Source organism: Anopheles merus, chromosome 3R (assembly GCF_017562075.2).
Source record: "Anopheles merus strain MAF chromosome 3R, AmerM5.1, whole genome shotgun sequence".
Taxonomy (NCBI): Eukaryota; Metazoa; Arthropoda; class Insecta; order Diptera; family Culicidae; genus Anopheles; species Anopheles merus.
The window spans coordinates 46480024-46499174 of NC_054084.1; the positions used below are offsets into that span (position 1 = coordinate 46480024).

The 19151-nt window shown below is 44.6% G+C and overlaps 6 protein-coding genes across 8 annotated transcripts; 3 read left to right on the forward strand and 3 right to left on the reverse strand.

Annotated features, from left to right (window-relative positions):
• Positions 1-1333: 1333 nt before the first annotated feature.
• Positions 1334-1444, forward strand: LOC121596890. Its single transcript, XM_041922256.1, has one exon. It carries the CDS (start codon positions 1334-1336, stop codon positions 1442-1444), a length of 111 nt encoding a protein of 36 aa, XP_041778190.1.
• LOC121596886 (tektin-4) lies at positions 1361-3501 on the reverse strand. The gene is made up of 6 exons (XM_041922249.1): positions 3337-3501; positions 3193-3267; positions 2622-3123; positions 2262-2556; positions 1975-2197; positions 1361-1902 (listed from the first exon to the last, which is right to left on the reverse strand). Exons 1-6 carry the CDS (start codon positions 3406-3408, stop codon positions 1534-1536), a joined length of 1536 nt encoding a protein of 511 aa, XP_041778183.1. The 5' UTR covers positions 3409-3501; the 3' UTR covers positions 1361-1533.
• A 97-nt stretch (positions 3502-3598) lies between these two features.
• On the reverse strand, positions 3599-5084 carry LOC121596887. Of its 3 annotated transcripts, none has more exons than XM_041922251.1 (3): positions 4902-5043; positions 4441-4839; positions 3599-4318 (listed from the first exon to the last, which is right to left on the reverse strand). In XM_041922251.1, exons 1-3 carry the CDS (start codon positions 4926-4928, stop codon positions 3659-3661), a joined length of 1086 nt encoding a protein of 361 aa, XP_041778185.1. In that variant the 5' UTR covers positions 4929-5043; the 3' UTR covers positions 3599-3658. The 3 variants fall into 3 exon arrangements, with proteins under 3 accessions (XP_041778185.1, XP_041778184.1, XP_041778187.1); XM_041922253.1 differs by having other exon boundaries at positions 3942-4029; positions 4134-4318; positions 4441-5084; XM_041922250.1 differs by having other exon boundaries at positions 3601-4318; positions 4441-5084.
• Positions 5085-5179: 95 nt separating this feature from the next.
• LOC121596888 (spindle and kinetochore-associated protein 1-like) lies at positions 5180-7165 on the forward strand. The gene is made up of 3 exons (XM_041922254.1): positions 5180-6359; positions 6429-6741; positions 6893-7165. The coding sequence occupies exons 1-3, from the start codon at positions 6024-6026 to the stop codon at positions 7048-7050; spliced, it is 807 nt and encodes a 268-aa protein (XP_041778188.1). The 5' UTR covers positions 5180-6023; the 3' UTR covers positions 7051-7165.
• On the reverse strand, positions 7053-8238 carry LOC121596889 (mediator of RNA polymerase II transcription subunit 6). The gene is made up of 3 exons (XM_041922255.1): positions 7893-8238; positions 7539-7819; positions 7053-7457 (listed from the first exon to the last, which is right to left on the reverse strand). The coding sequence occupies exons 1-3, from the start codon at positions 8090-8092 to the stop codon at positions 7135-7137; spliced, it is 804 nt and encodes a 267-aa protein (XP_041778189.1). The 5' UTR covers positions 8093-8238; the 3' UTR covers positions 7053-7134.
• Positions 8239-8457: 219 nt separating this feature from the next.
• On the forward strand, positions 8458-14282 carry LOC121596212 (regulatory-associated protein of mTOR). Its single transcript, XM_041920963.1, has 4 exons — positions 8458-9180; positions 9262-12257; positions 12358-13572; positions 13676-14282. Exons 2-3 carry the CDS (start codon positions 9331-9333, stop codon positions 13454-13456), a joined length of 4026 nt encoding a protein of 1341 aa, XP_041776897.1. The 5' UTR covers positions 8458-9180; positions 9262-9330; the 3' UTR covers positions 13457-13572; positions 13676-14282.
• The last annotated feature ends 4869 nt before the right edge of the window (positions 14283-19151 follow it).

Sequence of the window (19151 nt, forward strand, 5' to 3'; positions counted from 1 at the left end):
ACGACGATTCGCAGATACGACGATTTTGATTTTGACAGTTAAAAGTTGTCATTGACAAGAAATTGATGTATTTTTTTGAATATCTGGGCTGATAAACGTTATACACACATTTCCAAAGATTCCAAAATTACCCAATCTTGCATATCTTTATTGTGTACGGTTTTTAAAATATAATTATTACATTATCGAACATTATTTTAAATAAAATACACGATTTCATAAATTCAAACTCTTCAACTTCGGTTATAAACTTTGTATTCAGAGATATTCGACATACGACTTTTTCGACTTACGCCTTGCTTTGGGACATTTTTTCCGTCCCAAATACAGTCGTATCTCGGGGGACACCTGTATTTTGTAAAACTATGGCGCTTTTTAACTAGCACTCGGTACTCTTTGGAACCTTGCGGCTGGTTTGCCTGATGTGTATGGTTCAGGATGGAACTTGAAGGCTTGTTAAGAAAGGGTACCGAACTTGATGGAACTTTATAGCTTTTTAATGCATGACATCGGTACAAGGTGGCTCTTGTCAAATTGTCAAAGACTGACGCCGTCAATCATCTCATTGATGCTGCACAAGTTTGATTAGTTCATTGAAGAAGGAATATTGAGTGAAGTGATTGTGATTATACAGTAAATTGTGTGACATTTTATATAATTCATGAATATTCAGGAAATATACACAACTACTTAAACGAATCAAATTGTGTTGTTTATCTCATCGATGACCTTTGCTTGACAATAAAACACAAAGAAAAATAATCCCCGGGAAAAATAAACACAAAGAAAAATAATTAAAAATAATTTTTCATTTTTTTTCAAATAGTTTTTCCATCAAAAAGTTTTTAGTGCATTTAAAACGTGTTTTTTAGGTGTTTTAGTTTTTTTTACATAAAACTGTAGAAACACTGTGAACAGTTAGAACTGCGAACCGTGATTTTCGCACTACCGTGTAAAAGCGGTGTTATCCACACAATGTCCCTTGCATTATTCCTACGTGTAGATAGCCCTACATCCCTATGTCTTTATTTTGACAGAAAGTTTATTTTGTTTTGACTGAAAGTTTATTTTGTTTGCGGGAATCATTCGGCATTTCTTCTCTACGCTGTGTAGCCACTGCTGCTGTTAATTACAAAATCCTTCAACTTTCTAGATTGTAAGAATTATGACTAAACTTCAACATTACCCATCATATTCAACCGTGTTTATTTGTTCCAGTGTTTTCAGTTTCCCGGCGTTAGAAGGTGTTTCCCTGGATGTGATTTAAGCAGGAAACATACATCGTACAAAAAGGGTTTATGTAAAGAACACCAATAATCATTATGTGCTACAAATGGATGAAGATCTCGGCTATTACATCTACATTTCGCTAACGCTCGTGCCAGTGTATTTAGCATTCAAACTCGTGCAATGGATGGGCTGGGAGTTGTTTGTCAACAATTGATTGCAACCAGCCTGTTGCCAAGGAAAGCGTTAATAAAGAATGATCGCTAAATGTGCAAATCAAACGCTTCAAAATACCACAAACACATCTCAATATCCGCTCAAAGCGGTAGAGGAAGGAAAATGCGACCGCAGCAACTGGCACCGGTCTCGATCAATGGCGATAGTGCGCCGCTTGAGCATGATTTCGCGTTCGAGTTCGTTGCGGCGATCGACAAGCTCCTGCTTGACATCCTCTTCCTGTTTGAGCTGAGCGTTCATGGCCGAAGAGCCCACCTCGAGGGATTTTACTTCTGCAATCAGCAAATGTTGAGGCTGATCCCGACAATTTTCCACCCTCGGTCGTTGATTGCGATTATCCAGACGCGTTTGGACAACCATCATCGCGTAGTCCATGTTTCTAATGGCAACCTTCAGCTTATCGATTTGAATTTCGGTGTCTGCTAGATGCTGTAGGACCTACCATAGATAAAAAAAGGATATGGAGTGAAAATCAGACCCGATGTGATGGATACCTCTGTGGCATCATACAGTGCGAAGATCAATCTCCAGCTTTTCACGAATTTCCTCCATGCACGATATACGGGATGCTAACGCCCGCTCGACGCTATCGGCTTGGGTACGCAAATCTCTTGCCGCGTTCGTAAGTATCGCATCGAGTGTGTTCCGCAATTGTTCCGACTTGTGGCGACAGTTGTGATACATGTCCAAAGTTTCACGGGTAAATTTTTCCCAGTAGATTTCTGTCGATTGCCTGCAGGTTCAAAAAACACAACCTCAAACAATCGTTCAATTTCATACTACGTCTCATATCTTACTCATTAGAGCATCTGGTGGCTCCTGGCTTAAACAGCGTGTTCGTTGACTGATTACGAAGATTACAATTGACCGCATCATTCTCGTGAGCTACCTTTTTCTCGCTCCAGTCAAACTCCATTCGTTGCCTCACCGCCCGGTTGTCACTTTGCTGCTGCTCAATGTTAGCAAGCGTTTGAAGCAATATTGCTTTAATTTCCGAAATCAAACTAATCTCTTGTATCAACTCTTCCTCTGGACGATCTCGAATCAGCTCCGTATCTGGACGACCCGTACGGCGTTCCAAACATTCATTGGCTGAACGTTTAAATGGGTCAGTTAGTATCTATGATGATAGCTAGCAGCGCCAGCGCCATTCTTACCGATAGCCTCCGGCATACGTAGCACTGCCAGTGACTGCTTCAACCGTCGGCGTTGCCGTTCGAGGGCCGCAATTTCCTCCTGCATGCTAGAAATGGCCCGATCCAGTTCGCACTTTAAATCGTCGATATTTTTAGCCCGCACATGCAAACTCTGCGTACAATCTGTTTGCGTTTTGTCCGCTATTGCGTACGTTCGTATGATAGTATTTTTGCTAGCATTTTCCACCTGAACGCTATGGTCTACTGTGGTCTCGCAAGCATTGATCATGTCCGCATTTCTTTGGCGCCACTCGTCGACACTATAGCGCGTAATGGAGTACTGGTTGACGACCGGGCGCGTGCCGGTTTGACCGGAAAGGGCACCCCAATCGACACGGCCAGTCGCCCATGGCCCAATTGGGCCCATTGGTTTCGCCAAAGGATACCCATCCGAGTTTCCAGCACGTTGCGGAAGGTACGGAGGCGGATCGCTTGCTGGCAATCCGACCGGGCTCGTTTGTAACTAAAAAAGACCATTGTCATGGGTGTCGTAAAGAAAAGAACATATTTTCAAACACTGTATGCAAATTACCTCTTTTTGATAATCTTTGATGTGCGCTGTCGTTGTTTCTCTGGGCTTGTGAAATGGATTATCCACAGACGTTTCCTTCAAAATTAGTGTAAAGAATGATTTAATTGAATACTCCTGCGGTTCTCACCGGACTTTACAATTTACCGTTTGAATCGGTTGATGTTCAATGCACACGGATGCACAAGGCGTACAGGGAGGACAATTGAGCTGAGCCATTTTCCACTGGAAACAGATTTTGGTTGCAAATAACTAGGTACACGTATCTCTAGCCTCAATTATGGTTTGCTCAGATTGTTGAAACTTGTCTCGCAAAACAAACACGTGTTACTATGCGGATGGTTTCCATGGTAACCGGTATATCTACCTAGTTATAACCGTATCCATGTTATTCTTTCAATATGTTCAGCCTATACGCATTTGAACTTTGTTTAGTTAATTTTTTATTTTTATTTCTTAAATACGGTTTTCATACTTCCTTAATGATATCTCTCAGTAGCGGATTTACAATTTTGTGGCATTGATCCATCTCTTTCACTGTGCAATCCACATGGTCGATCATCTCTTTCACCGAGGCTCGGTTTTTAATCAATCCCGATAAGGTTTGCACGTAATCTTTCATACCTTGCTCGAGTTCTTTTACGGCCATTGGGGATGCCGTACCGAGCGGGTTTTCAATGAGGATGTAGTTTGAACTATTCCAACCGTGCCGCAGCAAACGCCCAGTGGAGGCGTCGTAATGCGATACACTTTCTTCTGGCTCTGTGCCATCAGAATACCAAGTCGATTTTCTGATCTCTTTCACTGCTTGAGCTGTACCTTCGCGTCGATGCTTTGGTACTGGAATAGCGGGGGAAATGTGGTGAATGCAATTTCCAACCCTTCCCTGAATGTCGATTGTTTGGCTGCAAATTTCGCCTACAAAGTTTGACAGAACTAAGTACCGCAAGAGTAGCAGCTGCAGTCCATCGGGCAAAATAGTAGGCCTGTTGTCGTCAGGCGAATCTTTCCCACTCCTTCCCGGGCCCGAGAGCAAACCGTGAAAGCTTTCGGTCTGCAACCCATTGCTCTCCTGCCTGTAAGCTGTGACGTTGTGGGCCTCATCAAAGTAGAGTTGTATTTGTTTCTCCTGCGAAATATAACAGATAAAAAACATAATACGTAAGCTTGACGTAGTTGCCACCCGTAATGTGGGATGTGCTAATTGTCACACTGCATTGCAAACTAGCGTCCTCTCCATCACCCACCCACCTGCCTGATTGTACCAGAAATGAGCGTTTCGCATTTGCGCTCCTGCAGCGGGCGACAGTTTCGGTCCGCAAATGACATCAGCTCACTTTCGGCTGTAGAATGTCCAAGAATTGTGAGTCTGGTGCTGGAAAATGCCGCCAATACTTCTTCCGCTATCAGGCTAACGTTGATAACGGCCCCTCCAACGATGGTCTCGCTGCCATCACACACAAGCAGCAGTTCGCTGAAGCACAGTTTTCTCATGAGCTCATCGGAAATCGGACGCTGAAGGATATCCGCTATGTGGTGCACGGACTGTGCCGCACTTGCTGCAGCATTGTTGAGCGACTCGTCGAACACTTCCGGTGAGACTACACCCGTATCGCTTTCTACCGGCGCGACGGTCTCTTGTAGAGTGGTCTGGCGAAAAAAGTCCTCTGATAAATTGTACATGCATTGTTCAATTTCGAAAACTTTACTACTTTCTGTGCGACCGATGTCCTGCGCATAGGAACAAGAATTAAAAGCGGATTTGGAAGACATTTTTTTCTAACGGGCGGAAAAGAGATTTGAACGATGTACCGAAATTTCTATGCGAGAGCCAAAACGTGAATGTGGTCCTCGGCTCCGTACCGATCGATTGCACTGCACAACTTAAAATGAAAACCTTGCTCTCGGCGCAATAGGCTGTGGAGAGCACTCTACATTGCCATGATTGCCGCGATTGATCACTACAGACACATTTTACTTTGTGTGCAGCGTGCGCGTACCTCAACCTACACAAACCAATTTAAAACAGCATCAAAAGAACGCAATGTTTGTATGCAAAGTGGCCTACTAAATGGATCACAATTCCATTATGTACTGTTTGTGGTATTTTGATACATATGTAATTCCGTTTTACAAACACACAGAAGCCCGCATATGGTCTGATGCGCACGATCGCGAGGCACCTTGCAAGCGTGTGCTGTCGATAAGTAACACGCGACTACAAGGTTTTAAAATAGTACTCGTCAAGTATGCATGCGACTGCATTGCTACACGTTTGCCACAAATGCATTCTGAATCGGTTCGGTAGGTGTATACGTACTGCATTGCAAGCGTTTGTGTGGCTATCTCTACAGCGCGCGGTTAAAACATTGTAGCCATCTGTAGCCACGCTTAGGAAAATTAAACTATTACATTGTTTGTATTCAGAATTATATATTCGTTAAAAAAAAACCCGTACTATGCCATATCATAGATCATCGGAAAAATATTTGATTTGATTGCTTAATACAGTAACTATGTATAATGTATATTATAAGAATAATATTTGATAAAACCCTATTGATTACGGTTGAAATTCCCGATTCACACATCTATTAACTGTTTGAACTAATTGTACAGGCAATCGTAAATATGCTTAAATAAAATCGCTCTTCCCCAAAAAAAAAACGTAAAATTTTAAATACATCGAACCAATTTGAACAGAACTAAGATCCCGACACACGTTCCCAAGATGCTATAAAAATTGAAATGTCAATCAAATGTCAGACGGTCAGATACTGTTACAATTTCAAACAACAACAAACGTAAGCTCTTGAAAACGCAAGCGAAGAAAAATGGACCAAAATTTGGATGCTATTCTCCAAAAGCAATTAGATACCATTCAACGTATCGAACTGTTTCTGGACATATATAAGTGTAAAGAGTTCGTCGCAGCCGATCTAAACAAATTGAAGGAGGATTCGGGTGAAGCGACGGAGAAATTATCGCGCACCAGGGAATACCTCGAAACGGACCGAAAGGATGTGTGTTCACAATTCATCAAAATAATGCAGAAAATGCGACGCAACGAACTACTTATGCTTCATCTGTGGGAAGTTGGACCACACAGCGAGGCGGCAAATGCTAAACCTGCTCAATCAGACACACCGAAATCAATGCCACTCAAGGAGGTTCGTACAATGTTCCAAGTAGATATAAGGCTATATTAGTTCATGCGAGAATCTTGATCCGTCTTTCAGCTGCAGAACGACAACCCCTCGAAAATGCACCTCACAGACTATTCTAAATCTCCGTTTGCAACACGTTCCAAGTCCAAGGAGATACATTTTTATGACTTTGATGCAGAAATAACGGAAGAAGAATTTGAGACGATCCCCAAGTATTTGCGGGGTCGCATGCAACTGTCCGAACTGATCCAGTTCCTTGAAAAGGATGTGATTAAATGCTTCGAGGAGAAATACACGCTTATGTACAAACATCGCAAGGCTGTTTCCAACCAGCATGATCTTAGTGCTTGGAAAGATTATAATAGCATGCAGGCAAAGTTTCCTGGTAAGTCGAACGTCTTGATTCGCGACAAATGTCGCGGCATCAGCTTTGCCCGCATCCTTTTTTTTATTTAGTAGAAACTGCTTGACCAACATATTTATGATTGTCACAGCAAAATAATGTAACGTATTTGTTCTGTTTTTCCTTTCTAAAGATCATAAATTCATCACGCAGGACGATCTATTGCACAAATCTGGCAAAGCATTGGACAAGAAGAGCTATGCTAAGTTACAAATGCTTCGATATCTTCACATTCTCCAAGAAGTGCGTTCTGAGGGAACAGTGTACTTCCTGTGGATTTATAGCAGATAACGGATTCGTTTCGCAGAACTCTTTATTACAAAATACACGCAAGGTCCGAGAAGGGCCATCTTACACATTTAATTATAAGTAGAATTACAGTTTCATTTTCTTTTCCGGTGGAACATCATTATTACCGCCCCGTCCAACGCCTGCCTCGGTTGGCTCTTGTTTGATCAAAATAGCATCAGAACCAACGTGATCGCTGTCCCCTGCAGCACCACCATGGTTATTAGACGCATTGCCTGCATCGGACGGGTTACCGCCGGTAGGATTGTTTGTCATCTGGGGCAAGGGTAGCGGGAACTTTCTGAGCAAATCGCCCAGCAACATATCCACCCGCTGACGTTGGAAAATTGAGCTCGGCTCCTCTTTCACCGGTGCTTCCTTCTTGGTTTGAGTTTTGGTCTTTTCGGCAACTGTAACAGCGGAAAGCAAATGGCTTGGCATTTAAAACACATTCCATAGCAAGCTACCTTGTTCCGCCATTGCATGCGTACTGGCTTTGTTGGAAGAAAAATCCCACGAATATCCTTTGCTCGGGTGGTACCGGGAGTATGAGCTGGCCTCATCGAATGCCGTCTGCAAGTGATGCACGGTGGACAATATTCGCGAGTTGAAAACGCTGGCCAAATCGGGCGCCTGATACACCGTACCAGCAATGATGTAGTAGTCAGCCATCGGGGTAGCCTCTGTCGGCGAATGTCGGTGCTGTTTGCGGATCACGTACAGTATGGGGTCTTGAACGTGGAGGGGAATGTATTCTACGCCAGTCATGTTGCTGCAATAGAGCAAAAGCAAAGGGCGATTAGACTTACACGACTACAATCAAATGGGACATTTCCAGCCCGTACTTTAGAAGCTCCAGGCTTTGCCGCTGCATTCGGACGATTTCGTTGTTGCATGTTCGGTCGTAGAATGGGTTGGATTTTTCCGAAAAGTAGTCCATCACATTGCCCGGATTGAGCACCGGTATCCAGTTCGAGTCGTGCCACGAAATCCACAAAGGATTCTCTTGCAAGAGCGGCGCTAATCCCAATCGTCCGGGATTCATGTTTTAGTATCGATATTTACGCGTTCTACCTGCGACAACTGGAAAGAGAAAATGTGTTTGGAAAAATGCAAATGCTGTTTACGTTTCTGTTGCCTCTGACGTTCGCAATCTAACGCGTTTATACGTAACACGCGAGGTTTTAGCCAGTTCGGTGTACCTTGCACGGATGCCATTTCATTTTCAGTTTTGTTTATGTATAAATAAAGCAAAAAGGTAATCTCGAAATGTTAATAAAACATATTTGCATTGATTGCATGTTTTCCAATTGGTGCACAGTGTTTCAAAGCTATGAAGCGCTTTGAAGGATATTGAGCCCGTCCGAAATGGTCCCTATTTACGTTAATGCCCGTACATAAAAAAGTCAGATGAGCTGTCAAATTTCCCTCGAAGAAGATAAGAAAAAGTCGCAGCAAAACGAAAAAGTGTTCAATTTCTAACCTCGCATATTATCCGAAAAGAACCATAGGTTGGTGTGCGAATTGTCGTAATTCTTGCCCGTGTAGTGCGTGCAAACTAAACAGTGCGATTGATCGTCGGCTGTGATTGAGCTGAGCGAAACATTGTTGCACTGATCGTGGACCAGCTTCTAGCAGCAACCTTTCGGTAGCTGTGTTACAAAAGCATAAATTAAGCGTTGCGTGCAGAACCACTGCGGAATATAGTTTTACGTATCGACCGTGCCCTGTCGAGGTGTTTTTTTGGCTACCACATGTGATGTGCTCAGAACCTAAAACAAACACAAGCTCATAGCAACGGGTTTGTCTATTCTGGAGGTGAGAAATTTTCCTCGCGCCACGCTAGAAAAACAAAAACAAACGCAAAAAGGGCATAGTGAAGTTGGGTGGCGTGGGACGTTCATAACAATCGGGCCCATCGAGTGGTGCACGACACTGAGGAGGAGGCAGCGCTGTGCAACTAGAAAACTAGCGTGAGGTTTCGAGCGATAAGCCGAAGAACGAGCGGTGGTATAATCAGGAAAAGAATTGATAACAGGACAAGGAGATTGATAGCAGTTCCTGGCAGCAGCAGCAGCAGCAGCAGCAGCAGCATCATCGTCATCTTTGAGAGGAGTAAAAACAGGGAGAAAGGTTCGATCGGGTGTTGATCATGCTGTGTTGTGGTCGCTTTCATGTACAATGCTAACATATCAGTATTACTGTTCTTTGCAGCTCTGTCCAGCCCGTCGAGTTCAACCTCTCCATTTGCGTTCCGTCGGTTCCGTAAAAGGCATGTAAATAATGATTGAAACAACAGAACAATCGAAAGACTCCAACGACGCGGAAGATGAGGATGATGCTTTGTTGCCGGTCTGCTTCAACTGTGAGCGACATCGGGGCAAGATCCTTGGCATCAACTGCACGACCCAATGTTGGCGTGTACGAGACCGCATGAAAACGGTGAGCGTGGCGCTGGTGCTGTGCCTGAACATTGGTGTCGACCCACCGGATGTGGTCAAAATCGACAAGTGTGCGCGGGTAGAGTGCTGGATCAATCCGGCATCCTACTCGCCCGGGAAAGCGCTAGAGATGATCAGTTACCAGCTACAGAAGCAGTACGAACGGTGGCAGCCTCGCGCCCGCTATCGGCACTCACTCGACCCAACGATGGAGGACGTGAAGAAGCTGTGCACCTCGCTGCGTCGGAATGCGAAAGAGGAGCGTGTGCTGTTCCACTACAACGGGCACGGTGTGCCGCGTCCGACAGCCAATGGCGAAATTTGGGTGTTCAATCGGAATTTCACGCAGTACATCCCGCTGTCCATATACGACCTGCAGACGTGGATGGGCGCTCCATCGATTTACGTGTACGATTGCTCAAATGCCGGCATTATCGTGAACAGTTTTCACACGTTTGCCGACCAGCACGAACTTGAGGTGGAGCATATAAGGAATCGAAGCGGCAGCACGGTGGGACACACGGGCAGCGACCTACAGGCAGAGGATAGTCGCAGCTCACCCTCCCCTTCGACTGGGGGCGCTGGAACGACGACGTATCGCAACTGTATTCAGCTCGCGGCCTGTGCTGCCGATCAGTTGCTGCCGATGAATCCCAACCTGCCAGCGGATCTGTTCACCTCATGCCTTACCACGCCGGTCAAGATGGCGCTACGGTGGTTTACGCTTCAATCCACCTCCAAACTGGTGCCGGAGGTGACGGAGGAACTGATTGAGAAAATTCCCGGCCAGCTCAACGATAGGAGGACGATGATGGGTGAGCTGAACTGGATTTTTACCGCCATTACGGACACGATTGCGTGGAACACGCTGCGGCCCGAACTGTTCCAGAAGCTGTTCCGCCAGGACCTGCTGGTGGCGAGCCTGTTTCGCAACTTTCTGCTGGCCGAGCGTATCCTGCGAGCTTACGATTGCACGCCCATCTCTAGTCCGGCATTGCCCCCCAGCTATCGGCATCCGATGTGGTCGGCGTGGGATTTGGCCCTAGACCAGGCGCTGGCCCAGCTGCCGGACATGCTTGAGAAGGGAAAACCATTCCAGCATTCGCCCTTCTTCGAGGAGCAGCTGACGGCATTTCAGGTGTGGCTAGAGGGAAGCACCGAGCAGCGCAGCCCGCCCGAGCAGTTGCCGATCGTGCTGCAGGTGCTTCTGTCGCAGGTTCACCGATTGCGTGCCTTGGAGTTGTTGGGACACTTTGTTGATCTCGGTCCGTGGGCGGTTAACCTGGCGCTGAGCGTTGGCATCTTTCCGTACGTGCTGAAGCTCCTGCAAAGCTCGGCCAAGGAGCTGCGACCGTGTCTGGTGTTCATCTGGGCGAAAATAGTTGCAGTGGATGGGACGTGCCAGATCGATCTTATCCGTGAGCAGGGGCATAAGTATTTCCTGATCGCCCTGCAGGACACCAATCCCGGCGGGCAACCGTTCAAGGGCAATCATCGAACGTACGCCGCGTTTGTGCTCGCTAGCATCGTGCACAACTTCCCGAACGGACAGTCGAGTGCACTGCAGGGGCAGCTGGTGTCTATCTGCCTCGATCAGCTGAACGACGACAGCAATCCCCTGCTGCGGCAGTGGTTGGCCATTTGCTTGGGACATCTGTGGCAGAACTACGAACAAGCACGGTGGTCCGGCGTGCGGGACAATGCGAACGAAAAACTGTACCCCCTGCTCAGCGATCCCTATCCGGAGGTGCGTGCTGCTGCCGTCTATGCGCTGGGCACGTTTATAAGCTCGGTGAAGCAACGGTCGGACCATGCGAACAACATCGATCGCTCGACTGCGATGCACCTTTTCTCCACGGTAAGCAACGATATGAGCCCGCTGGTACGCATGGAGCTGATTGCTGCGCTTCAGTGGATGGTGCTGTTCTTCGAGTCACAGTTTGCCGGCACGTTTTTGCAGCTGGACAGCCCCGAACGGACCACCAATCCGATGAAGCGCGTCCTAAGCACGAGCAATATTATTGGCGTTGGCAAAGCGTCCGTCATGGTTGGGTTTTATCAGAAGCTGTGGAACGGATTCATTGCCCTGTCGAAAGATCCCTTCCCGGAGGTTGCCTCCATGGCGCAGAAAGTCGTTGACTATGTGCGCGCCGACAGCGCCAAGGAGGTGACGGTATGCGACAAAAGCTCGCACCACTACGGTAGCGCGGCCAGCGTCAGTTTACCTCCGTCGCCGAACACCCGTGTCGGTTATCTAGCGGGCGAGTCTCCCCCAACGCACGGCGGAATACACGGCCCCAGTGACAACGGGGGCAGTCACCATCGTCTGGCAAATCAGCAGACGCCACTAGCAATGAAGAAGCGTATCCACGCGGTGAACGACAGTCCAGCGGCCGGACCTGATTATACGGACAGTCCGGATAAATTAGCGTATTCGCAATCGTCCTCACACTCCCTGTCGTCATCGACGGCTCCGCTGAAGCCGATCGTGGGGACTCAATACATCGAATGGTCGGTCAGCTTCTTTGCCCAACCGTCGAAGCGAATGAACGAAGCGAAAGCGGCCGGTACGGATCACAATTCGTACGAATTTCTCATCCGCAAATCGCGCTGGTTGCGCAACAAAGAGGTACGAGCGGAGGGGCGTACGCAGCGCATGAAGGCGATCTTTAAGCGGCTAGATGTGCAAAGTTGGTCCTGCCGTACGCAGCATGCACCGACATTTATCAAGCTAAATCCTTACGACGAACAGGTGGCTTTCGCATACAAGTAAGTGAATGCATTTTGTTTTTTTTTTTTCATACTTTACACCAAGCAATTTGTTTGGCAAGTTGGAACTATATATGAACCATTGCTCTTGCTTTCCCAGGGATCGAGTCATCGTAGTGAATATGAGCACGGAAGTCACGCACACCCTAACGCCCCAACGACAATCGATTTACGACAGCTGCAGCAACCTGTCCAGCAGCAGCACCAGCTCCGGTTACCACAGTCTGCAGCACCATGGTTCGCACCGTCTAATTAATCAATCCTTCCTAGAGCAGCATCACCCGACGCCCTCACAGTCACAACAGCCATCGTTATCATCGTTCCCGCACCAACTGAAGCCATCGAACGAGCCGCTGCCGGCGCACGGGTTTGGTAGCCACGCGCTGGCAGTCACGTCGCTGGAGTTCCTCAACGCGCACGACGTCGGTGTGATAATGGCCGGGTACAGCGACAGCACGATACGATTGTGGCGCCCGAAGGAGACGAGCGACGAAAATCAGCTGCTTTCAGCGTGGCACGGTTTGCTAGATTTCAATACATCAAGCGCAGCCAAGGTAAGCTGTAGCGAGGCGGCACCGGCCGCCCATGGCGGTCTCGTGCTCGCATGGCACCAGCGCACGCAAACGATTATGGCGGCGGGCGAAGCAAAATACATACGCCTGTGGGATGCTGAGCGGGAGATGCGTATCTGTGATATACCGAGCGGCTCCGACACGGCCGTACTGAAGCTATCCTGCGCGCCGAACGGTATATTTGCGGCCGGGTTTTACGATGGCAGTGTGCGCATATTCGATCGCCGCTGTCCGCCAGCTGAAACGCGCTGCGCAACCATACGGGAACACATTAACCCGGTGCTGGCGATCTGTCTGCGCGACGATTGCGAATCGCTAGTGACCGCCGATGTGTCGGCTAGCGTACGGCTCTACGATATAAGGAAAGCGTACTCCTCCGTACAGAACTGGAGCGCTGGGACGGACGTGTCGGCGATGGCGATACACACGAGCGCCGACATTCTCGCCTGTGCAACCAGCCAGATCGTCATCTACGGGCTGGACGGTGTGGTGCTTAGCTCGGGCCGCAGCAACGAAGGATTCATGGCACCTCGGAAGGGTGTGGCCTCCTGTCTGTCATTTCATAAATACAAACTCAATCTGGCGGCCGGCTACAACGACAATACCGCGGCGGTGCTAGTGCCATAAGGTTGGAAGATGGCTATCGCGTAGATGCTGAACAAACTAAACATTGCTTTACTGCTGCGCTCGTATGTTTTGCTTTCGGATGCATGAAATACGCCGTAAGCCATTGCTACTTGCAGGTAAGGGGCAGGTTTTTTCTTCATACTCAATAGTTCATCTAATAGCAGTAAAATGTGTTGTTTGTTTTTTAAATATTTATATCTATCCACAATCTTGTTTCAGATAGAGCTGCCGACACCGTTTACCGAAAAATGGACATGCTCTGCGAACCGCGCGCGCATAAACAAGACGCGATGGCGTTAAACAAGAGACAGCCACTCGTTCCTGAAGTCGCTTGCTGAATACTAGCCATGTAAATTGTATGTTTATTCTTTTTTTCCACAACAGTGTACGTATAAAAATTCGCTTAGAAAGCAAAACACGATGCAAGCATAATTAAAATCAAGAAAATTTGCAAACAAAAAACCCAGTGAAAGCCGACGAACCACATTGTTTGTTCCGAAATCGTGCAATATTAATTTTAAGCTTATACTGATGGTACGTACACATATCAATGTAGTAGTAGCCTCCTAGAGTAGTCACTAATCCTCGACATAGGTATAGGTACAAACATGTTATCAGGTATGATTGTGTATCTTTTAATTGATTGCTCCATTTGCTCTGTGTACTGGTTATTTGCACGTACAAGTTGCTTTTTAAACTTTCTAGTTTAGTTTAATTTAGCAAAATAATTTCGTTTTTGTAGCGCGGGTTTGATCGAGTCACACAAGATTATTGCTTCTTTATGCGTAATATAAAATTGGTAATAAAGTTATTGATTAGGTATTCACATTAGAGCGTTATATCAATCTTTTTGTTGCTGATAGTATGATTTTAATTACAAAAAAAAAGAAAAAAAGTTATGATTTAAAGCGAAAGTTTAATTATGTTTTTATCACTTTTTTATGCAATTTTGTAAATGTAGGTATGCATGCAATACATATGTGGTATTGTAGTAATTGTACAATTATTCTCGTTTTCATATGTAAAGTTATGGAATTTAATAACGTTATGCATGCATTAAATAATTAAATTAAAATTTTGCTAAAATAGACCAACGAATCGATTGTACAGACACCATTACGCTTAGGTGTCGGGCTGCTGTGACTCGTCTGGAGATCTTCTGTTTCATGGCACACTACGGCCCTAAGAGCGAAACCATGTTGAACTTCCTTTAATTTTCTTCAAAATGAACTGATAAGTTGCTCGAACAGCTGGGGAGTAATCGATCTCTAAGCGTGCTACAAATTGGAGACGTTTGTCCTGGAACTTTTGGTTCCAAAACATCTCATCGTTTTATGCTGCTTACCTTCCTCACTGGACTGGAGCTCCGTTATCAAGACGAAGATTCTCCGAATGGTACCGTTTGTAATCGAACCGCCTTTATTAGCACGAAAATGTTGGAAAACAGTGCAGGAAAAATGAACTTCCGCCATACTTTTTTATTAAGATTCATGACGACCACCCATAAATTTAAACATTAAATGTTTGTTCCTGGTTCTATTGAAACCAAGGATAACCGTGCAGTGTATACCGCCCGTCCGTGTATAAATCTAACGAAACCCTCTTAGTCGCGTTCGAGAGGAAGATGCACAGAGAAGGATATTTGTCATGTTCTACGTATGGAAACGAACGACCCAGTTCGTAAAGTCTTTTTAGGCCGTCCACAAAGACAGAAGAGGCATGGTAGGCCCAAATTAAGGTGACAAGATGGCTTGGATGCGTCCGCTATTACAGGGTTTTGCAGGAGTTCTCATAGCTGTGGTACACTTTATTGACTCTTTCTTACGTGAAATGAACTTTATGTAATAGGAATCGGACTCTATAGCAACCTTGTTGGACAAATCCAATAGGAATTTGCAAGGAACATGTCCAAAAAGGGTGCCATGGAATCCAGCTTCCATCATACGAAATTCACTTCCCATAAGAAAGAGTCAAGGAAATATTCCACAACTATAAGAACCCCTGGAAAACCCTGTAAGGCCGGGATAACGGACTGGCAGACGAAGGCGCGAGACCGTGAGCGGTTTCGGACACTCCTGAGGCAGGCCAAGACCGCAACGCGGTTGTAGCGCCGGATTAGTGATATTTAGAATACCATCCGTAGATAGTCATCATTCAATGAGGGAAAACCGAACGATAATTCGAAGAATTGAATGTCCCGGATTCTGAAACTCCCATGTTGTATGTAGCTAGTTTATCGAAGAATTGTGATGACCTGCGAGTTATTCCCTTTGTGATTGTCTGCTTTGGGCTGATTAGTCTACCGCCCTCTAGTATGCATTCCCTTGTGAACTAGTCTCATTCACGGTAAAAAAAAAACACTAAAAAAGGGGTTATTGTTCCTCAGTTTTTCTCTCCTAGGTAGTGCTTTTGGACCATACCACAAAGAAAGAAAGTTGTTAGGGTATCTAGAAATGGGGATTATGGGGATGTATGAGCGCTTATGGTACAAAGCCGTATTCGTTACCTTTATAAAGAGAAATACGATTCATGCTATTAGCATATTCAAGCATGCTCAATGACCACGCAAGGAACAACAATGGCCAACCAATTCGATCGAAACAATAATTATTCTATGGAAGGAATGAACAACGGCATTGAGGCAATTAGGTATTGGATGGCAGGTAAGGCAGTAAATATTCACTACTTATTCATTCCTGATACTTCTAAAATATTAAATAACTCTAAAATTATGAAGAAAACATTACCATTCTCTTTGAAATTAATATACTACTTCTTTTGGCCCCTTGCAGAAACGGTATTTGGCCAATCAAGGCCATAGAGTACATGGCCTAGGTTATTAATACGTAGATGATCTCCCAAACTAGTCAACTGACCTTTAATAACTGATATCAAATTATTTTAGCACCAAATTGGCCAATATTGGCAAGCTATGTGGCCATTTTACTATGAAATGCAGATTGTCCGACTTTTACCGGACGGCATAAATTTCATACCTTTTATCACTTTTATGAATGGTGTTCCAAGATTTTAAAAGATATCGGTCTGATTTTTGCATGTGCATAGATGAAGAGTGTCCTCAAACACGTGTGAAGAAACTTTTCCGATAAGTGGTTTAGGGCCGGTTTCGTAGTACAGTCGTCAACTCGTACGACTTAACAACATGCCCGTCATGGGTTCTAGTCCCGAAAAGACTGTGCCCCCATACTGTAGGACTGACTATCCTGCTATGGTAACAGTAAGTCACTGAAAGCCAAGCTCACTTCACTAGTGGGTACAGGCAGGTCTTGACCGACATGGGTTGTTGTGCCATAGAAGAAGAAAAAGAAGGTCTAGGGAACTGTCCATGCTGCCGCAAAGTCTGATAAAAGGAGAAAATATGAGGGGTCCGAAAGTACGTGACCACCACTGTACATTCTATAGAATTAGTTCAAAGTTTTTAATTACATATCTGTTAAAATCTTATTCTAGACGTGGCTGTTGGAAATTTTATCTTGATTATGGGTAACAAAAATTGCACGGTATGTATGGTTGTAATAAGGATTTCTCTGAATTTTTTTTTTTCGCGGATCATTTCTGTTGACGCCACGGACCACAGATTGGAGACCACTGGGTACGCCAATCAGTAGTGCGGGGAACTAGTAGAAAGAAAGAAGTGACATTTTTAGCACGTTCAACTATGCGTCGTCTTTTCAGTGAGATCGGAATGGTGCGGGTCCTGGTTCAACAGAATCATTCCACTATATGGTCCCACAAAAACTGCTGGAAAATAATGATAGCTTCTCTTCCACCAAAACAAACCGTTATGGTGGTAACCGTTAATTACTGTACTTTAAGCATGACTAGTAGTTGTTTCACCTGTTTAATCGGGATGATCTATGTAAAATAATAACTTATTAGTTAAATGTATTCTTTCATTAGGGAATTGAATTATGCATATAAAATTTATTTTTAACAAATTTAATTTATTCGTAAAACCTAACATCCACTCTACTTTGGACATAAGTCGGAATTCCTGTATCTCCATATATTTCGCTGTACACAATTGTTGATAGTTCTACTGGTACACTTAAAACTTTAAACAAAACAACGAAGAACAAACGGCCAATTAGCACAGTTTGGATAGTGCAAAACACGCTTGTGTTAGTGTTAGCGCATGGGGTAGAAACGCGGTATTTCTCTGTCTAGCGTACCCTACCACTAACTTCGTTTGTTGGGAAGATTTTTTTATTGTATCTTATTTATTAATAGGTATAGTGGCAGAAAAAAATATTTTTTCTTCATTTGGAAGATTTTTGTAGTATTTGTAAATTGCAAAATCTCGTACGTACTCTAACTACTAGGAGGGAAACACGCATCTACTTTGTTGTATAATAAATCTTTTCATCTGAACCTCTGAACATTGTTCTGCTGTACACATAATTGTGGATTGTGCAGCAAAGAGTAATCTGCACACGAATGTTGCAAATTGTCGATGGCCACACACACACACACACACACACACACACACACACACACACACACACACACACACACACACACACACACACACACACACACACACACACACACCTGTACCACTGAATTAGGTGAGCGGTTTAGTGCAAAAAGACAAATAACCAAAAGTGAAGTATTGAGTGAAGACATCAATTGTATGGCCAGTGAATCATAGAATTGCAGTGGATGTCGTGCAAACTGTTAACATCTCTATGAGGAGCCTTGCAAACCAAGTTGAGTATGCGCTAAGAGAGTGCTTTTGCTGATAACAATTGATTTGCAACAAAATGCAATGCTAGGAAGATTGGTTAGGAGAGGATTAATGGAACAAATGCTGAAGAAAGTTCTTGTTGGGAGTAAACTACTACTCTACAAACTTGTTTCAACTGTTTGTTTCCATTTTATCACAAAGCATACTATCGTTATGCCAATCATTTAAGCTTTTTGTTTTTCCTTCTCTGTACTGATTTTCAACATTCATAAGGTTGGGATATTTTTAAACATCTGCCGTGTTACGACGCAACATTAGCTGTTACGAGCTGTTACTAATAATGGCAATGCACATTTCTGTTAACAAACTGTTTCTGTTAACTGTTAAAACCGACATAAACTATTGCAGAGCATGTGAACACACACTCCCTAAGCGGTAGCAGACAAATAAAAATATCGTAAAAGCAAACGCTAAAGTACAATACGTGTTCATGCTGTAGTACACGAACGTTAACATTTCAATTACCTTGTTCATAAATTGCACTAGTGCGACAAATTAAAAGAAGAGCAAAGTAAAGCTTTCAATAAATTATTAATCACCTTAAAAGAAACACACCATTATCAACCATTTATCATTCAAAGTTGCTCCATAGTTTCGCTTGCTGACGACGGATCACGTTTTAATGGGCATTGTTTGAAAGTACAAGGAGCAGCAGTAAGTAAATACTGCTTCTCGTACGCTTCTGGACTGCCCGTGTTATCATGCGCGTTGACTGGGATTAAACAGAAACTAGCTACTTACTATGTGTAATTTGTACGAACATCTTCAAGTGTAATCGAATGCTATTGTGAACTATATTTACATAGTAAGTTTAGTTCAAGCGTCGCGAGTGGTGCTCGTTCGTTCCACTCTAGAATTCTCGGGTTTCTTGATTTTTGCTTGTTCTGTAAATGTTAAAATATAAAATTTTGTTACTTTTTCCTCAAA

Coding starts and splice junctions, on each gene's coding strand:
- LOC121596887 (XM_041922250.1), bottom strand. CDS start 4,962: ATGTCTTCCAAATCCGCTTTTAATTCTTGTTCCTATGCGCAGGACATC. Junction 4,319..4,440: donor TTTCTGGTACAATCAGGCAG/GTGGGTGGGTGA, acceptor TATATTTCGCAG/GAGAAACAAATACAACTCTA.
- LOC121596212 (XM_041920963.1), top strand. CDS start 9,331: ATGATTGAAACAACAGAACAATCGAAAGACTCCAACGACGCGGAAGAT. Junction 12,258..12,357: donor CAGGTGGCTTTCGCATACAA/GTAAGTGAATGC, acceptor TTGCTTTCCCAG/GGATCGAGTCATCGTAGTGA.
- LOC121596890 (XM_041922256.1), top strand. CDS start 1,334: ATGGATGAAGATCTCGGCTATTACATCTACATTTCGCTAACGCTCGTG.
- LOC121596888 (XM_041922254.1), top strand. CDS start 6,024: ATGGACCAAAATTTGGATGCTATTCTCCAAAAGCAATTAGATACCATT. Junction 6,360..6,428: donor AATCAATGCCACTCAAGGAG/GTTCGTACAATG, acceptor TCCGTCTTTCAG/CTGCAGAACGACAACCCCTC. Junction 6,742..6,892: donor CATGCAGGCAAAGTTTCCTG/GTAAGTCGAACG, acceptor TCCTTTCTAAAG/ATCATAAATTCATCACGCAG.
- LOC121596886 (XM_041922249.1), bottom strand. CDS start 3,408: ATGGCTCAGCTCAATTGTCCTCCCTGTACGCCTTGTGCATCCGTGTGC. Junction 3,124..3,192: donor TCAAAGATTATCAAAAAGAG/GTAATTTGCATA, acceptor GGTCTTTTTTAG/TTACAAACGAGCCCGGTCGG. Junction 1,903..1,974: donor TGGAGATTGATCTTCGCACT/GTATGATGCCAC, acceptor TATCTATGGTAG/GTCCTACAGCATCTAGCAGA.
- LOC121596889 (XM_041922255.1), bottom strand. CDS start 8,092: ATGAATCCCGGACGATTGGGATTAGCGCCGCTCTTGCAAGAGAATCCT. Junction 7,820..7,892: donor CAAAGCCTGGAGCTTCTAAA/GTACGGGCTGGA, acceptor GCTCTATTGCAG/CAACATGACTGGCGTAGAAT. Junction 7,458..7,538: donor TTTTTCTTCCAACAAAGCCA/GTACGCATGCAA, acceptor CCGCTGTTACAG/TTGCCGAAAAGACCAAAACT.